Here is a 16193-nt window from a genome sequence, read left to right on the forward strand (position 1 = left end):
GTTTGATTTTTTTTTCACTAGCTAGTACTGTGTATTTCAGGGTGGCAACAGAAAAACTGAGCAATCAGAATGACAGTGACATCTGTCATCAGGAAAAGAATGACTGTGCATGTGATATGCTGGAGAAGAAGATTCAGCTATTGCAAGAGGTGAGGAAATCAGCTGACAACAATGGTCGTGTGCTTTGCTGATATGACAGCAGAGCAGAATCACAATATTCCATGAAGATGAGGACCTAATGACCATCAACTTGAAAAATCCAGAAGAGCTATAGGTTTCTCTCCCCTTCTCTGGAATGTCCGCTACCAATTATCTCCATAAGATAATGGATTAAAAACTAAATAACTAGCGGGTATATATTAATGCTTAAAGTAATTCACGTTACAATCTTAATTCAGTGCTCAAAGAAAAAACATTTCAAGAATATGTTTTAAGTCATCTTTGTTTCTAAAATCCAACTTAAATGTCTCCTTTGAAGCTTCTCTGTAGCACTTTAGTTTTTATCCACTAAGAAAAATTTATAATTATTAAATTCCAGAAGGGAGGAGTCTTATATATACCTCTTCTATTATTTTGAATCTCAAATTCTGCATGCAGTAAGGTTAGCATGCATCACTTGTTGCTTTGTGAAGTACTGCTTGGATCAAGCAAGCTACACTCTTGCTCAGCTGGTATTATGAAGTTTCACTAAACTAATCAGGAAATCATATTGTACACCATAAGGGGAGGGAAGTAGACCATAGTAATATCTTATCAAAGTGTGGGACTTCTGTCTGTGAACCTACCTCTGGAGTTAAAGATTCTATTTACAGAACTCCTAGAAGTACTTCTGTTGGGGACAGGTTTTATATATTGTATTTGCTGGCGCATAAGACTACTTTTTTGCCCTGAAAAACATGCCTCCAAGTTGGGGGGGGTCATCTTATACACCAGGTGCACTTCAGTTGGGAAAGACATAGCTGCCCATAGTGGCCTTCCGATGCTCGCCCAGTGCCTATAGTAGCCTCCCGATGCCCGCCCACCTCATTCTACATACCGTCCATTATCGCGCGGTATGCAGTGCGGCTGCGGCAAGCACCAGCAGTGAGACAGGGGTGCCAGCCTTTTTGATGTGACCAGCCTGTTCTGCTCGGCGAGAAGCAGCGGTGCTCAGGCCCACCTCTTGTCTACGCAGAGTTCACATATGCGCACTTGCGCACTAGTGCCAGTCACAGGGAGATACAGGGGCGGACCGGAGGCACTGTGGCTGCACTGCAGCCATAGAATGGTGACAATGAATAGCACCTTTTATTTGGTGTGTGGAAGGTGTGCGGAAGAGGGGGTAGTCTTATACGGCGAGTATGTAACAAACTCTATATTTTGAGTGGAAATGTTGGGGGGGGTCATCTTATATGCCCAGTCATGTTATACACCAGCAAATACGGTACTTCCCTCTCCCAATGCATGGAAAGAAAACAGAGGCCTGGCCTCATAAGTGCATAGGGTAAAGTTGACCTAGCCCTTAATGGACGACTAATTCAACTAGTTGATGCTTAATATCCATCTCCTAGTCATAAGACTACTGCAGCTTCAGAGCATAATGCACTTCCTTATATCTACAAAAAGATATGTAGCTGCATTTTGAGTTTTTTAAACCCTTTTGACTGATGGAGTCTCTATGCCATGTTAGGAATGTAAATATAAACCAAAGGCAGTAAGAGATATTCCAGTTTAATTAAAATGAAATAATTCATTGTGAGCCTCTCATGTTACCTGAGCAGAATCTTTAGTGAAACTGCAGAAACTGCTTCAAAATAATGTCAGTTGTGGTAGAGTATAGCCTGCTAAATTCAAGCAGCACTTCATGTGAAAGTTTGTTTATTTATTTATTTATTTGATTTATACCCCGCCTATCTGGACTACCAGACCACTCTAGGCGGCTTCAAGCAAAAAAGTTCAAGCAAAATATTGGCTATATATTCAACAAATGCTTTTCTGATTCCTGAAATTAAAAGGGCCCTTCTGAAGAATGTAAAAGTATCCCCTCCCATATCTATTCACTCTTTCCATGAAAAATCCAAGAATGTCATGCATAGCAGGTAATATTGGGAAAAGTTACAAAAAAACTCCCAAAAAAACCCCCCTCCCATGTAGCAGCCTTAAGTGGCAGTTGGCAAAGCGAGATCATGTGTCACTTCCATTCTCACGATTAATATTTTAGATAACTAAATAATCCTTCTAGAGTAAACTATTCTAGTCTCGTTGGTCTGGGTACAACAGCAACTTCCAAAAACTGCGATACGAACTCTTTAAGATTCCTGTGCAAATGTAGTGGAATTGTCAGCTTTGCTAAGTCTTCCAGATGTGAAGACTTTGGTTGGTCTCATCTTTGGTTGGGCCTCCAGGAGGTCAGGTCAGCGAGGACCAAAGCAGAGACGATGGCAACTCTGGCTGAGGCTGAGAAGGAACGCCGCCTAGAACTCGACAGGCAGCTGATGGAGCTCTCCCAGAAGCAAGATGAGCATAGAAAAGACCACGCTCTTCTGGAAACCTACTGTGTTTCTTTGGCTGAGAAGGACAAGTATGTGTCTGTGGGTTTTATTGTACCAATTTAGTCTGCATCTGTTATTCCTGAAGCAAAATCTTCAGGGAGGTTTTTTATTTCACATTCCTTGGAGCCAAGACCTGCATAAAATTTGGGTCTCCTTTTCTGATCTGTGCTTAATTTGTCTCCTGGTAGCTATCAGGTCATTTATCCTTTCACGTCTTTTGGTTGGGGAAGAGAATGGGGGGGGGGGCTGGGTCCCAGAGTAATTGTGCTGCCGTTCCATTGTCTCGGGTGTACTGACACGGTCCAGCTGCGCACACAGCAAGTGGCCACGGCAGCGACCTCCTAGTTGCGCCTCCTGTATGGATATTGTCGTGTTTCCTCGCTTACCTCAAGGTAACCGGTCCATTTCTCCTCTGCAGGAAGATTGAGGAGCTGACGAGGAATCTGAGAGACAAGGAGCAGCTCCTGGGGCTGCTGTCAACAGAGAAGCAGAATCTGCTGCAAGGCCTGGAGGAGCCACAGAAAATGGAAGTACAGGTAATGCTGCTCCTGAAGGCCCTCAATGCCTACCCTCTACAAAGGCAGTATGAACGATATTTCACCCCCTGTTGTTTGCTACCAATAGAATGCAGCCTTGAATATTAATTAAAGAAAGTAAAATAGAATGATTGAGTGAGTAACCAAGTAGAAGAGGGCAGGAAATTACTGCAGTTGGACATACGTTCCCAGTACTGGACATCTGTATCTCCTCCAGATGTCTGTTTCTGCTTGGAAATTGTTTAAGATACTCTGATAAGAGGCTGCAACATGGCGTTTCTTGTAAACTGCATTTTGCCGGCTTTCAGGCTTGCACCTGCCATCTCCTCTCCCCTTCTCATCGGCCCAGACTCTTATGCCTCTTTTTCCAGCATGAGAACTTTGATGCAATGAGGCAGTTAAAGGAGCAAGCGTCCCAACAATCCAGACAGAGAGACCAAGGTCCTTCTATCGCAACCCAACCTCCATGGCCATTTAGCAGTTTTCAAGGTTCTATAATAGAAGCAACTTTAGAAACAACACTCCCAGATATGGCCTTTGACTACTATAAAGTGGAAATACATTTAGAAAATGAAATATCAGATGTTAAATGAAGTACAGTGGTGCCTCGCTTAACGATTTTAACTGGTTCCAAAAAATTCGTCGCTAAGTGAAAACATCGCTAAGCGAAATGCGGTTTCCCATTGAAATGAATTGAAAACCAGATAATCCGTTCCAATAGGAATGAATTGTCATCCTTAAGCGAAAATCGCCATAGGAAACATCGCTAAGCGAAATGCAGTTCCCCAATTGAAATGCATTGAAACCTATTCAATGCATCTCAATGGGGGAAAAAAATTCAACAACAAATTAAAAAAGAGTCAGAACAATGTCAAATTTGGTTAACAAAGGGTTTATTAAGTGCACTTTATGATTTCAAACTTTTTAAACGGTAAACTTTAACTTTATAACATTTAAAAAACAGCAAACATGAGGCTGTTTAAACCATCGTTAAGCGAAACAGGGGACCCAAAAATTTAATTGTTATGCAAATCATGGTCCCAACCTTGCTAAGTGAAAATCGCCCATAGGAACCATCGCTAAACGGAGCGCAAAAATGCTTCAAAAAAGTCATTGCTAAGCGAATTCATCATTAAACGAAGCGCTCTTTAAGCGAGGCACCACTGTACCATATATATTAAGTTGACTATAATACTATGGGCCTTTCAGGGCTGTATAAAACAATGTACTCCAGCTACATGTTACCCCATGGCATGTCTGCAGCCCATTCAATCTACACATAATGGGGGAGAAAATGACTCTTATTGGTAGAGCAGTGCTAATTTAAGCGGTCAGGCTTAAGCATACAGGACCAAGTCATGAGGTGGAGGCTGTGCACACATGAGTATATTTACATACACATACAGTGGTGCCCCACATGACAACGATAATCTGTTCCAGCAAAATCGCTGTACAGCGAAATCGTCGTCATGCGGGGGGAAAAAACAATGGAATGCATTGAAAACCAGTCAGTGTGTTCCAATGGGGGAAATACCTGCTCGTGCAGTGAAGATCCTCCCTAGGGCGGCCATTCTGCGGTCCCTGTCTTGCGAAAATAGGTCAGCAAAACAGCGGGGAGTCTTTTTGCAAACTGCCAATCAGCTGTTTTTAATCATTGTAATGTGAGCAATCAGTTCACGAAGCAGGTTCCTGATCGTCATACAGCAAAAAAACCCTATTGGAACCATCGTTTTGTGATCGCTATAGCAATCGCAAAAAAGGCATCGTCAAGCGATTTCGTCATCAAGCAGGGTCCTCATACTGTATAAGAAAATGACTATTTCCCCATCTCCTGGTCCAAAAAAGCTAGGAGGAGAACTAAGAGAGGGCTCCCGTCTCAGAATTCTTCAGCAGGATCTCTAGGATTGGGCCAGGTGTACCTTTGCCCCACTTAAGTAACTAGGCACCAAACAGACCAAACCTAGTGGCAGGAGGCAAGACGGAAGTGCTCCCAATCAGTTGAAAGGCAGATCAGGGAATATGGTTTCAACCTGTGTTGGATAGGATTACACTCCCCATGAAAACAAAGGTTCCCAGTTTGGATGTGCTCCTGGATTTGTCCCTGAGCCTGAATGTCCATGTCTCAACAGTGACTTGAAGTGCATTTGCACATTTTAAACTAGTATGCCAGCTGCACTCATTCCTGGAGATGTCTTGACTTGGCTGTAATGACACACGCCTTAGTTACACCCCATTTTAATTATGTTAAAGTGCTCTACATTGGGTTGCCTATGAAAAGCGGTACCATAAAACTTTATAATGATTATTTTATAAAATTTCTATTTTTAAGAGCTATTCATACACAGTATACATATAATTTGTATTTAATAATTCCCATTATGTAATTTTGTTACCAAATTTTATCTGATCTGTTGATGGTAATAAAGGGATGTTCGGAAACTGCAGTGGGTCCCAAATGCTACAGCCAGAATGCTAAATGGAGCTAGTTGCAGAGATCATGTAGCTCCCCTGTTACAACAGCTTTATAGGCTGCTGCTGGTCCATTTCTGGGCACGATTCAAATCTTGGTTTTTGGCTTGCAGTACATAGCTTCAAATGACATGGGTCCAAGCTACGTCCCTTTATGAGCCTGCCTGGGTTTTAGGTTCATGAGGAAGGCCTTTCTCTTGGTCCCATCACCCTCACAGGTCCATGTGTTTAGGACACAAGAGAGGCCCTTCTCTGTTGCTGCTCCCAGACTGTGGAGCTCGCTCCCACAAGAGGGTGGATTGGTTCCTTCTTTGCTGTCCTTCCACAGACAGAGGCAAAGACTTTTCTCTACAGGCAGGCTTCTTCTCAGTGGCTGGCTGCTTAGGATCTGGGCTGCTGTTTTTGTTTTGTTGGTTGTTTTTCCCCCTCCCACTTATTGTTTGTTTTTAATATTGTAATCCACTTTGAGGCCTCTAGAGGAGAAAGGGTGTGTGTGTTCAAACAAACAAGCAAGCAAAGAAGGCCATGACTCCCTTCTTTGCAGAGTGACTGATTTCACAACAGTCCATCCTTAGGAACAATGAAAGCCCATCCTAGGTGCCTTGCGTTGCAGCAAACTGCTTTCCCAAAAGAGTGCCAAACAGTAGATTAATGGGTACTCAGGAGTCCTATCAGAGAGGAGAAAATGGCACACGGGATGATTCTCTTTGTGCCCCCAGCATGATGGGGCTTCTGACAGCTGTGTGGTCGGCTGTAGAGCATCAGATAATATTGAAAACAACAGCACCAGGAGAGGCATCCTTGATCATCCTCTTCCTTTACTCTTATAGACGAGGGTGGGACACCATGGCCAATTTGCACTTCCCTGGCATAGGGCCCTTCCACCCTTACCAGATTTCTTTAAAATGGGGCCAATATGTTAAAATGTAATAGTCTTTAAGGTGCCATCGTGCTTTTCTCTCCCCTCCCCCCCCCCCGCCACTGCCTTTTGTTTTCGAAAGGGCTAAAACCAACATACAGTTGTTATTCATTTTTCACAGGTCATTATCACACCAGGCTTTGGTTTGGTTTGGTTTGGTTTTGGAAACAGTGTTGCCAGCACTCAAAACTGCAGTATTTTGTTGCAAGAAAAATATAATCCCACTTCCCATCTATAAAGTGTTTGGGAGTAAGCCCCGCTGAGATTTCTGAGTAGACGTCTGTAGGATTGCACTGCTGGTGTTTGTGAAATTTCACTGGAGGAGTTTAACAGGCTTATTTCACAGCAAGCGCTAGGGACCTGCGAATCACAGGAGTTGCAATGCGATAATATCAGGGGGCCCTTGTGCCACAATTTGTGATCACGGTGATGTGCTGTTTTGTGACATTTTAAAGGGGTTGCTGTACTACTCAGTTTCAAAATGATGCAAATTTCTAAGATTGTGTGCATATGCGGCAAGAGGAAAAATGCCTCTGTCTGTGCTACTTTTCTCTTTTACTTTGTTTTGCTGATAAGGCAAGTCCTTTCTAGTCTAGGAAACAAAGTAGCTAATAAGACTACAGCTATCTTTTGGGGGAGTATCTGTGCCTCACAGGAACAGAATATCAGGTACTGGCCATCTCTGTGATGATGTTAAGGGAAAGATCAAGACAAAGAGCTCTTCTGTCAACTCTTTGGTTGGCCTGCATGCGAATCTGGAAATTTTCTGTCCACTGACTGATTTCATAGGAAAATCTACAGTACTGTTTTATTCTGAAGTTCTATATATGGCTCATGACCCCCTGTCGGTTATACCGGCACTATTTCCCCCTCGATATTCCTTGCTTTCTAAACTCCATTAATGATCCCTCCCCACTTATAATTCCATGCATTACCAAGTACAGTACTTTTACATTCTGATACAGTGATGTCATAACTGGTACCAGTGGGAGAGGTTTTGCTAGCTTTAAACGTTTTGTCTGTTTTGTAACATTCCCCCCCCCCTTTAATCTAAGATCCAGTTTCAGAGGGCTCTCTCGCCCTGGGTGACCCTGTGCCTGCCCATTCACTCTCTCAGCCTCACCACTGAAGAAAAGGAGGGAGGGAATACATGTAACAAAGCTGGGAAAGATCTCCAAGATAGCCATTGTCTTGTGACATTCAGGCTGATCTGACCTGGAAGAAAGCGGCCTATGTATTTCCCAATGGCTTGCAAGAGACCATTAGATGATCTGCACATTATCACCACTGCTTGCTTCCTAAATTCTGCTGAGTTAGGCTCACCTTACTACCCAGAGCCTCTCCCCGCCTACTTTAGCAGTAGAATTCCATCATCTTTGTCACCCTCTTGCGGTTTTATATGTGAATGTAAAACTCCCCAAATCGCACGTATGACCAAAACGAATCGTTAAGTGGGCATAAGCAAAGCTATGTCCAGAAAAGCAGAAGGCTGGGAGTCTAGGCATAATAATACTTGGCTCTCACACGTACAACGTGGTCAAGAAAACCGATTGAAAGGGTTACGATCCCCCTCTAGTGTTCCTTCGTGGGAAGTAATTGCTTGCTTGTGTGTCCCGGTTTGACAGCGGTGTCGCTTCATTCCGTTTAATTCTGAAAGGAATGACTGATCAGGAGGTCGTTGTTTGGCCGCTTAAAAACCGTGCAGATTCTCTCCCCCCCCGAACTCTTTCTCTCCCCCCCCCCACGAACTCCGTGCGCGCGCGCGCCTCGCGTGTTCTCCCCGCGAGCCAGGAGACCGTCGCGTTCCCGCAGCGGACAGCAGGGCGCGGCCTTCGCGAGAGGGAGGGGGAAAGCAATGCGGTTGCCTCGTTAGCATTCGTCTTTTCGCCAAGAGCGGGGAAACTACGACTCCCGGGGGACTTCTGCGCGGGACGCATGCGCGTTGGCGGCGCCCCGCCCGCCATCTTGAAATCTGAGCCTCCGTCAAAAAGCGGCTCAGCCTCTCTAGAGCATCCTCTTCTCTGCTCTTGCGGCCCTCGGGAAGAGGACAGCCGAAAGGCTGCGGGGGACGCGCCCGCCTCACAGAGGACCGGCCGGGGGGGGGGGGGGTCGCCGAGGCCCCGCGGGTTCCTGGCGGAGGGAGGGCAGGCGGGGATGGCGGCGTCGCCTGGCAGGAGCTGGAAGTGAGCCGCGGGGAGATGGGGAGAAGCCGTGCCGGGGGGCTGCTGCTGCCGCTGCCGCCCTTGCCCGAGCTCTTCAGCCCCGCTGGAGGCTGCGGCCGGCCTGCGAAGAAGGGCCGAGGAGGGTAGCGGGCGCCCCACACCGCCCGTCTGAGGGAGGAGGAGGAGGAGGAGGCTGGCAGGATGCGGGAGGCCTGCCGGATCTGTGGCCGGGAGCTGTGCGGCAACCAGCGGCGCTGGATCTTCCACACGGCCGCCAAGCTGAACCTGCAGGTCCTGCTCTCGCACGTCCTGGGCAAGGAGCTCTCCCGGGACGGCCGAGGGGAGTTCGCCTGCAGCAAGTGCGCCTTCATGCTGGAGCGCGTCTACCGCTTCGACACCGTCATCGCGCGGATCGAGGCCCTCTCGCTGGAGCGCCTGCAGAAGCTGCTGCTGGAGAAGGACCGCCTCAAGGGCTGCCTGGCCGGCCTCTACCGGAAGAACAACGGCGAGCCCTCGCCCGGCGGCGACGACAAGGGGGACGGGGCCGGCCCGCCCGAAGCCCGCTACTACTCGGCTCTGCTGCAGGAGGACTTCGCCTACTCGGGCTTTGAATGCTGGGCCGACGCGGAGGAGCGGCTCGGGGAGCAGCCGCACACCTGCCCGGGCCACGAAGGGAGCGCCGGCCGGCCCCGGCGGTGCCGGAGTTGCGCCGTGCTGCGGGTGGCCGACGCCGACTACGAGGCCATTTGCAAGATCCCGCGGAAAGTGGCCCGCAACCTTTCGTGCGGACCCTCCCCTCGGTGGCCGGGCAGCGTCTGCAACGAAGAGGCGCCCGTGGGCGAGGCCGCGGCCGCGGGGCTCCCGGGCGGCAGAGCGCCCTTGGAGGAGGGGGAGGTTGAGGAGGAGGGCATGGAAGAGGAGGAGGAGGAGGAGGAGGCGACGCCCCGGTCCTCGCTGGAGTCCTTGGATGCCACGGTGGCAGCCGGCTCTTCCCAGCCGAGGGAGGAAGAGGCCGAGGCCCCGCCAAAGCCGAGGGGCAAGTGTGACTGTGGCGCCGGCGCCCACAGCTTGCCCCCCCTGCACGGGAGCCGGCTGGACCTGGCCCTCCACCTGGTCAAAGCTTTCGATTGCAAGCCGGTCCAGAGTCCCCGAGGGAGCAAGCTGCCGGTCCCTGTAAAGGCAAGTCCCCTTTGCCAGGATCCAGGGGATAAAAACTCATCTCCTAGCTTTCAGAATGTAGCACTAAAACCTCATCCTGGATCTGCCTTAACTTCTCCTTTGGAAATGTCTGACCTTCAGGAGCTGTGGGAAGATCTGTGTGTGGAATATATTCCACTTCAAGTCAAGGTAGATGGTTTTTGCCCTCTCTGCCCATTTACTACTGGGTCAGATTTATCCAGCTACTTCATCTGCAGTTTACTTTGAAGTCCTATCGTCCTCTTTGTTCTCATCTGGTTCTTACACCTTTCTTGTTCTGAAAATTGCATTCTTTATTGTTATGGGGTGGTGTTTCTGAAGATTTTTCCCCCAGGCCTTGCTTAGGATAGACCCATTGAATCACTAGGGCTTGTTGCATTAACACTTATTGAACATGTAATTCCGTCCAAGTGACTGAACAAGTCTACACGTCCTGGGACTAACAAGTGGATTTGGCTCTTAGGAATTAATGCCAGTTGCCTGTCACCTTGCAGCTACTACAGTTGTTGGCATTTCAGATGCCATATGCTGTTATGTCTGTATTTGAACATAGATTCCATTGCTATTGCTAGCATCTGAAATCTCATTACGATGCAGCTTCCTGATGATATTTAACAAAGAGTGCATTTGTCAACTTTAATTTGGGACTATCCTTGTCAGTATAATTGCATTCACGTTAGTAGTAAGTGTTAAATTGAGTTAGTAGAAAGGTATATTCATAAGCATAGCCATCCACCTGCCAATGATTCGTGGCTGTGTCATGTTCTCTTCATGGGATTTGTGTGATCTTCAGATTCTAGCTTAGCTAATTAGAAGCTCACAGGAGTACTTTTAATCACTTGGTGGAGAACTAATGGAAATGTCAAATTCAGAGCTAGGTTAAGCTAGGCATTATGAGAACATACTTTTTCTTTTAAAAAATCAGACTCGGTTCAGTATGGCTATCCTGCAATCTGTAGTCCGTTTTCTGTAATTTTGGGACTGTCTGTACAGAATATATGAGGTCTGGGCATAAATTGCTCTTATTCTCACCTGCACTCTTGTAACATCACAGAAGTTCTAGACTCGGTTGGTCTTCCATTGATAGGCTGTGTCCCACAAATGAGTTGCTGACTTACTGAGGTTGATTCTTACAAACTAAAGACAAATTGTCATATTCAAATAGATTACCAAACATAACTTCTGGTGAATCCCACATGTATTAGTAATAATTTCATGGCATCAAGTTGGTTCCAACATACAGTGATCCAGGGTATCTAGGTATAGAGTACTCAGAAGTGGCATTCTCTTTTGAATGGCATCCTGAGACTGTGCAGCTTGCCCAAGGCTACACAGGCTGGCTCTTCTCTCAAAAAGCACAGTGGGGAATTGTACTCTGAGTCTCTGGCCCTTCAACAAACTCACTAAAATACCACTGTAGATAAAACATAGATTCCTTGCCTGGAAAATTTGAAGGTCAGTTTCTTACTGAGAAGCCTATTTTTTCCTTCAAAGAACAGAATTGATTTAACTTTCTGTTTTGATTGCTCACATACTTACTTTCCATGGTAACAAAGTAGCCATGGTGCTGATTTTCATTTGTTAATGTATCTTATCTATTTTTGTCCCAAGGAATTTGAATATTTTTGTCCACAAAAATAGTTAATGGCACTACTAAAATTATGGTTTTAAAAAACAATTTCTAACCTGTGCATCTCCTGCTTTGTTTTATTTATGTAAAATATGCATAGCTACAAGAGACAGGGCCTCTTCAGTGTTGACCCCAGTTCTTTGGAGCCCTCTGTCTTGAGAATGTTAGCAAGTCCTCTCACTGGTTTAAACAGAGCTGAAGACTCTTTTGCTCTGTATATTTTTTCTGTCAAAGAGTTTTATCTGATTTCTTGATTTTTAAAAAAAATCTGTGAGTGCATTCTAAATTGTGATTATCTTTTTAAAAACATGGTCTTAAGTAACATAATGAGAATGTTCACGTGCATAACTGTTTAGAACAAACAGAATTAACTATGTTTAAAATTCATGGGAGTAAGTAAAAAATAAAGGTAAAGGTAAAAGTTCCCCTTGACATTTAGTCAGTCATGTCCAACTCTAGGGGGCGGTGCTCATCCCCGTTTCCAAGCCGTAGAGCCAGTGTTTGTCCGAAGACAGTTTCTGTTGTCATGTGGCCAGCGCGGCTATATACGGAACGCTGTTTACCTTCCCACCGAGGTGGTACCTATTTATCTACTCGCATTTGCATGCTTTCGAACTGCTAGGTTGGCAAGGAGCTGAGACAACGCAACAGGAGCTCACTCCGTCATGTGGATTCGATCTTACGACTGCTGGTCTTCTGACCCTGCAGCACAGGCTTCTGCGGTTTAGCCCGCATAGCCACCATGTCCCTATAAAAATAAGCCCTTTGTTAAAACAACACAAAGTAATACAAGCATCAATTTAATTGGCAATAAAATATATATTTTTTAAAAAGCAGGTAAACATCTATTAATACCTCCATGCCTTTGAGTCATAAATAACTGGCTGTTGAATTAGCTTTATTTTGGCTGTTATGTGTTGCAAGTTAACTTTCATGTAGATACAAGACTTTAATTATCTGGAGCCATGCAGATGAACAGCTATATGTACTGTTTTGATGTTTTGTACTGATAGATCACTTCTGACTTATGGTGACCCTAAAAAGATTTATCTTTTAGGTATATGAGACGTTCACCATTGTCATTCTCCAGGGAACTTTCATGGCTGAGCTGGGATTTCAACCAAGGTCTCTTGAATCCTAATCTGACACGCTATCCACTATGCCACATTGGCAGTCAAGCTGTTTGAACAGTGATTTACACAGCTGTTCTGAGCTCAGTGAATTGTGCTGCTAGGAAAAAATACAAAATTTGATCTGTAGATTTACCTATAAATTGAAAACAAAAATGACAAGGAGAACAGAGGGATGCCTACAGGATACTGTAACGGAAAGGTTGAACAGAGAGATGACTGAGAAATGACATGATAGCCATCTCAAAATATTTGATTTCCTGTCATATGGAAGATCAAGCGAGTTTGATTTCTCCTGCTTCAGAGTGTAAGACTAAAAGCAATGGATCCAAATTACAAGAGGTGATTTCAGCTAAACGTCCTGACAACCTTTTGATGGTGAAACATTCTACCTTTGAAGGTTGAAGATTCTCCTTCATTGGAGATTTTAAGCAGAGGTTGGATAGCTTCCTCTCAAGGATTCTTTAGCAGCGGATTTTCTGCTTCTGCAGGGAGCTGGGCTTCATAACCCTTCACTGGCTGAAATCATGTTGCACATCTCTGCATGTGCAACAGTAATGATGTTGTCATCAGGAGCAAATCACCATTGGTTAAAGGGAGATAACTGAAGATTAAAGCCAATTTTGGGGTGTTTGCATAGTATGGCGAAGTTGCATGCTGCCTGAAATCTCCAAATGAAGCCTTTAATGAGTGGCAGTTTGCCACTGCTAATGACATCAACAATGCTGTGCAGATACAGTTATGAAACTGGATTTCAGCCTATGGTTCTATGATAGACATGCTATCTTAGGTCCAGTTTGGACAGAATCTGGGCTAAACTGGTTTATTTGGTGTGATTCTGTTTGAGCTTGGGTTAATTTTGTTTAAGATGGCCCAGTTCAATTTAATCAAGCATATCCTGCTGTCTGATTCTAGGATCTTTACTGCAGTCAACATAATCAACATGGATCTACTGCAGTTTTATCCCACCCTTATTTTGTAAGTTGTCTTTATAACAATCCTGTGAGACAAATTAGAATAAAATTGTTACTTCCTACAAAAATGAGTAGTGATTCAGGTCCCCCATGCTAGCCCAAGATGGTGCTTCTCTCAGCACATGTCAACTTTTTCTATTTCCAGAATTTGTATGAGGATCAGGAGCAGCTGTCTCGATGTGACTTGCACCTGGGCAAACAAACATCTGAATTAAATAATGCGGAACTGCTGGAAAAAATCAGCTCCTTTGGTGCTACCAATAAGGTAAGTCTTTAAAACGTCATCATTTATTGGGTAAAATGTGGTGGGAGGACAGGGTTGCATTCATCTAAGACACTATAGCATGATGGGGCATAAATTCATTTATACTTCCCAATCCTTGCATTCCTAGTTATATGTGGGCACGTCACCATCCTACCATTGTTTAGGTATGGGTAGCTACAGTATGTCACTGTATTAATTCTTCTTAGAAGTAACTTTCAGAGATCTGCCACATGCATGCATACATACATACATGTGCAGCCTCTGGTTTATTTATTTTTATTTTTATTTATTTGATTTATACCCCGCCTATCTGGCCCACTGGGCCACTCTAGGCAGCTTCCAATATAAAATCAGATAATAAAGACATAGGCAAATACATAATAATCAAACAACAACAGCAGTAAAATAAGCAACCCTTGAGCACAGTGATACATCTGAGCACTACCATCTTACCATCATACAGTAAGATCTACTGTAAAAATACAAACACAATACCGTAGATTTGGCACTGTGTTTTGCCTTTATTAGGGGCATGGCGGCGCTGCAGATTAAACCGCTAAGCCTCTGGGCTGCAAGGTCGTAAGATCAGCAGTTCGAATCCATGCGACAGAGTGAGCTCTCATCGCTTGTCCTAGCTCCTGCCGACCTAGCAGTTCAAAAGCATGTAAAATGCGAGTAGATAAATAGGTACCACCACGGTGGGAAGGTAACGGCATTCTGTGTCTAGTCGCACTGGCCGTGTGACCATGGAAACTCTCTATGGACAAACGCTGGTTCTACGGCTTGGAAACGGGGATGAGCACCACCCCCTAGAGTCTGACGTGACTGGACAGTTTGTCAAGAGGAACCTTTACCTTATCTTTGCATTTAACCTAATTCTGTAACGATAGGTCTATGAATTTGTATTGAAGATCTCAAAAGTGCAGGTTTCTTCCCAAGTTCCCCTATAATTAGGGGCAGCACATTTCCCATTGATGCAAGAGATTCTTTAAAAACTAGGGGCTCAAGTGAATATGTAGCACAGCTATGTCAAATAGTCTACAGTATTTATAACAAAAAAGCAAAATTAAACAAGTGCTATTTATTACTGCCTGGTTCAAAATTGTATGTATTTATGGCACTCAGCAGCTTCAAGAGAAACTGAATGAGATCAGTTTTGAATTGAAATCTGTTCAGCACACATCATGGACTCAGGATCACAAAATCCAGAACCTGACTGAAGTCTTGAAGAGCAAAGAGAATGAGGTTTGTAATGTTGTAAAGTCTTCACACAGTAAATGCTGTTTGTTACAGATTTGGTCACTGAACACTTTTGGCTGTCTTGTGTAGATTGAAATATCTTCCAGGCATGTAACTTTGGTTCCAAATAATAATGATTCTAAAGAGTTTAGGATACCTGACTTAGTATATGTGGGGACTGTGTCTTGCTAATAAAGCAGGAGGCAGCCCCACTCCTTGATTTTTAATGTATCTGCTTATTTTTAACTGTTCTGTCTTCTGTCCTGTAGTCTGAAGAACTGAATTGTGTGATTGAAAGGCAGAATGAGACAATAGCTAAGCTACAGGAGATGCTGCATAAAAGCCAGCTTGGGCAATTGAAGGTATGGGCCTTGATGGATTATATCATGCCTTTCAAAGACTCTTGTGTTGTTGTTTGGATTATTAAAAGGAATCATAGAATAACGGAGGTGGAAGGGGCCTATGACACCACCACGTCCAATCCCCCAATTCAAAGTATATTTGGTAGAATGCTTCCAGGGTTGTAGTGTTCACCACCTCTCTGAGCTGTGGCGGGGGCTCAGCATCGACCTCTTCTCCCTTGAACTGAGCCCATTCTTCTTCCATGTCTTTGTCAGCATTCCTGTCCCTCGGAGTCTTCCAGTTCACCTTATATCTCTAGCTCAGCCCTCCACACAGTTGCACCTGCAAGGGCGGCAGTGGTGGTAGCATTCTCCCCTTCCTCACCCCAGGGTCCAGGTGTAGCATGCTGAGAAAGCACACCTGTGGTGTCCGATGAGGTGGTCTGCCCATTAAGTTGGCCAGCTGCAGCTAGGGCAGACTCAGACCCACACTCCGTTTTTTCTGCAATCCAGTTGATGAGCTTGGCGACAATGAAAAAAAACATTGGAGCTGCTGTTAGCCGAAGTCAGGATTTCTGGAAGTTGGGAGAAAGTGAAAGCTTCTTCCAGTCTCTGGTGATTTTGCAGCCAAAAAACAGTGGTTTTTTTACTGCTGGTAAAAGTGAAAAAAATAACAGTCGAATGTAGAAATTGCTCTTTGTGTGTGTGTGCTTTTGTGTGTGCTGGTGAAAACTGTTCCCAACGTCAAGTGATCCTGCTCCTCACTGTTTTTCCATTGCTAGCAAAGATTCTTGGCTTGT

The 16193-nt window shown here is 45.0% G+C and overlaps 1 protein-coding gene across 1 annotated transcript in view; it reads left to right on the forward strand.

The window, feature by feature from the left end:
- Positions 1 to 16193, forward strand: part of PDE4DIP (phosphodiesterase 4D interacting protein) — a 139415-nt gene that overhangs the window by 38795 nt on the left and 84427 nt on the right. The window contains exons 6-11 of the mRNA XM_078392453.1: positions 41 to 149; positions 2385 to 2560; positions 2950 to 3067; positions 13694 to 13813; positions 14939 to 15058; positions 15322 to 15414. Of these exons, the coding sequence (XP_078248579.1) occupies positions 41 to 149; positions 2385 to 2560; positions 2950 to 3067; positions 13694 to 13813; positions 14939 to 15058; positions 15322 to 15414 (736 nt within the window). The remainder of the gene's footprint in view (positions 1 to 40; positions 150 to 2384; positions 2561 to 2949; positions 3068 to 13693; positions 13814 to 14938; positions 15059 to 15321; positions 15415 to 16193) is intronic.

The sequence above is a fragment of the Pogona vitticeps genome, chromosome 4 (genome assembly GCF_051106095.1).
Source record: "Pogona vitticeps strain Pit_001003342236 chromosome 4, PviZW2.1, whole genome shotgun sequence".
NCBI lineage: Eukaryota > Metazoa > Chordata > Lepidosauria > Squamata > Agamidae > Pogona > Pogona vitticeps.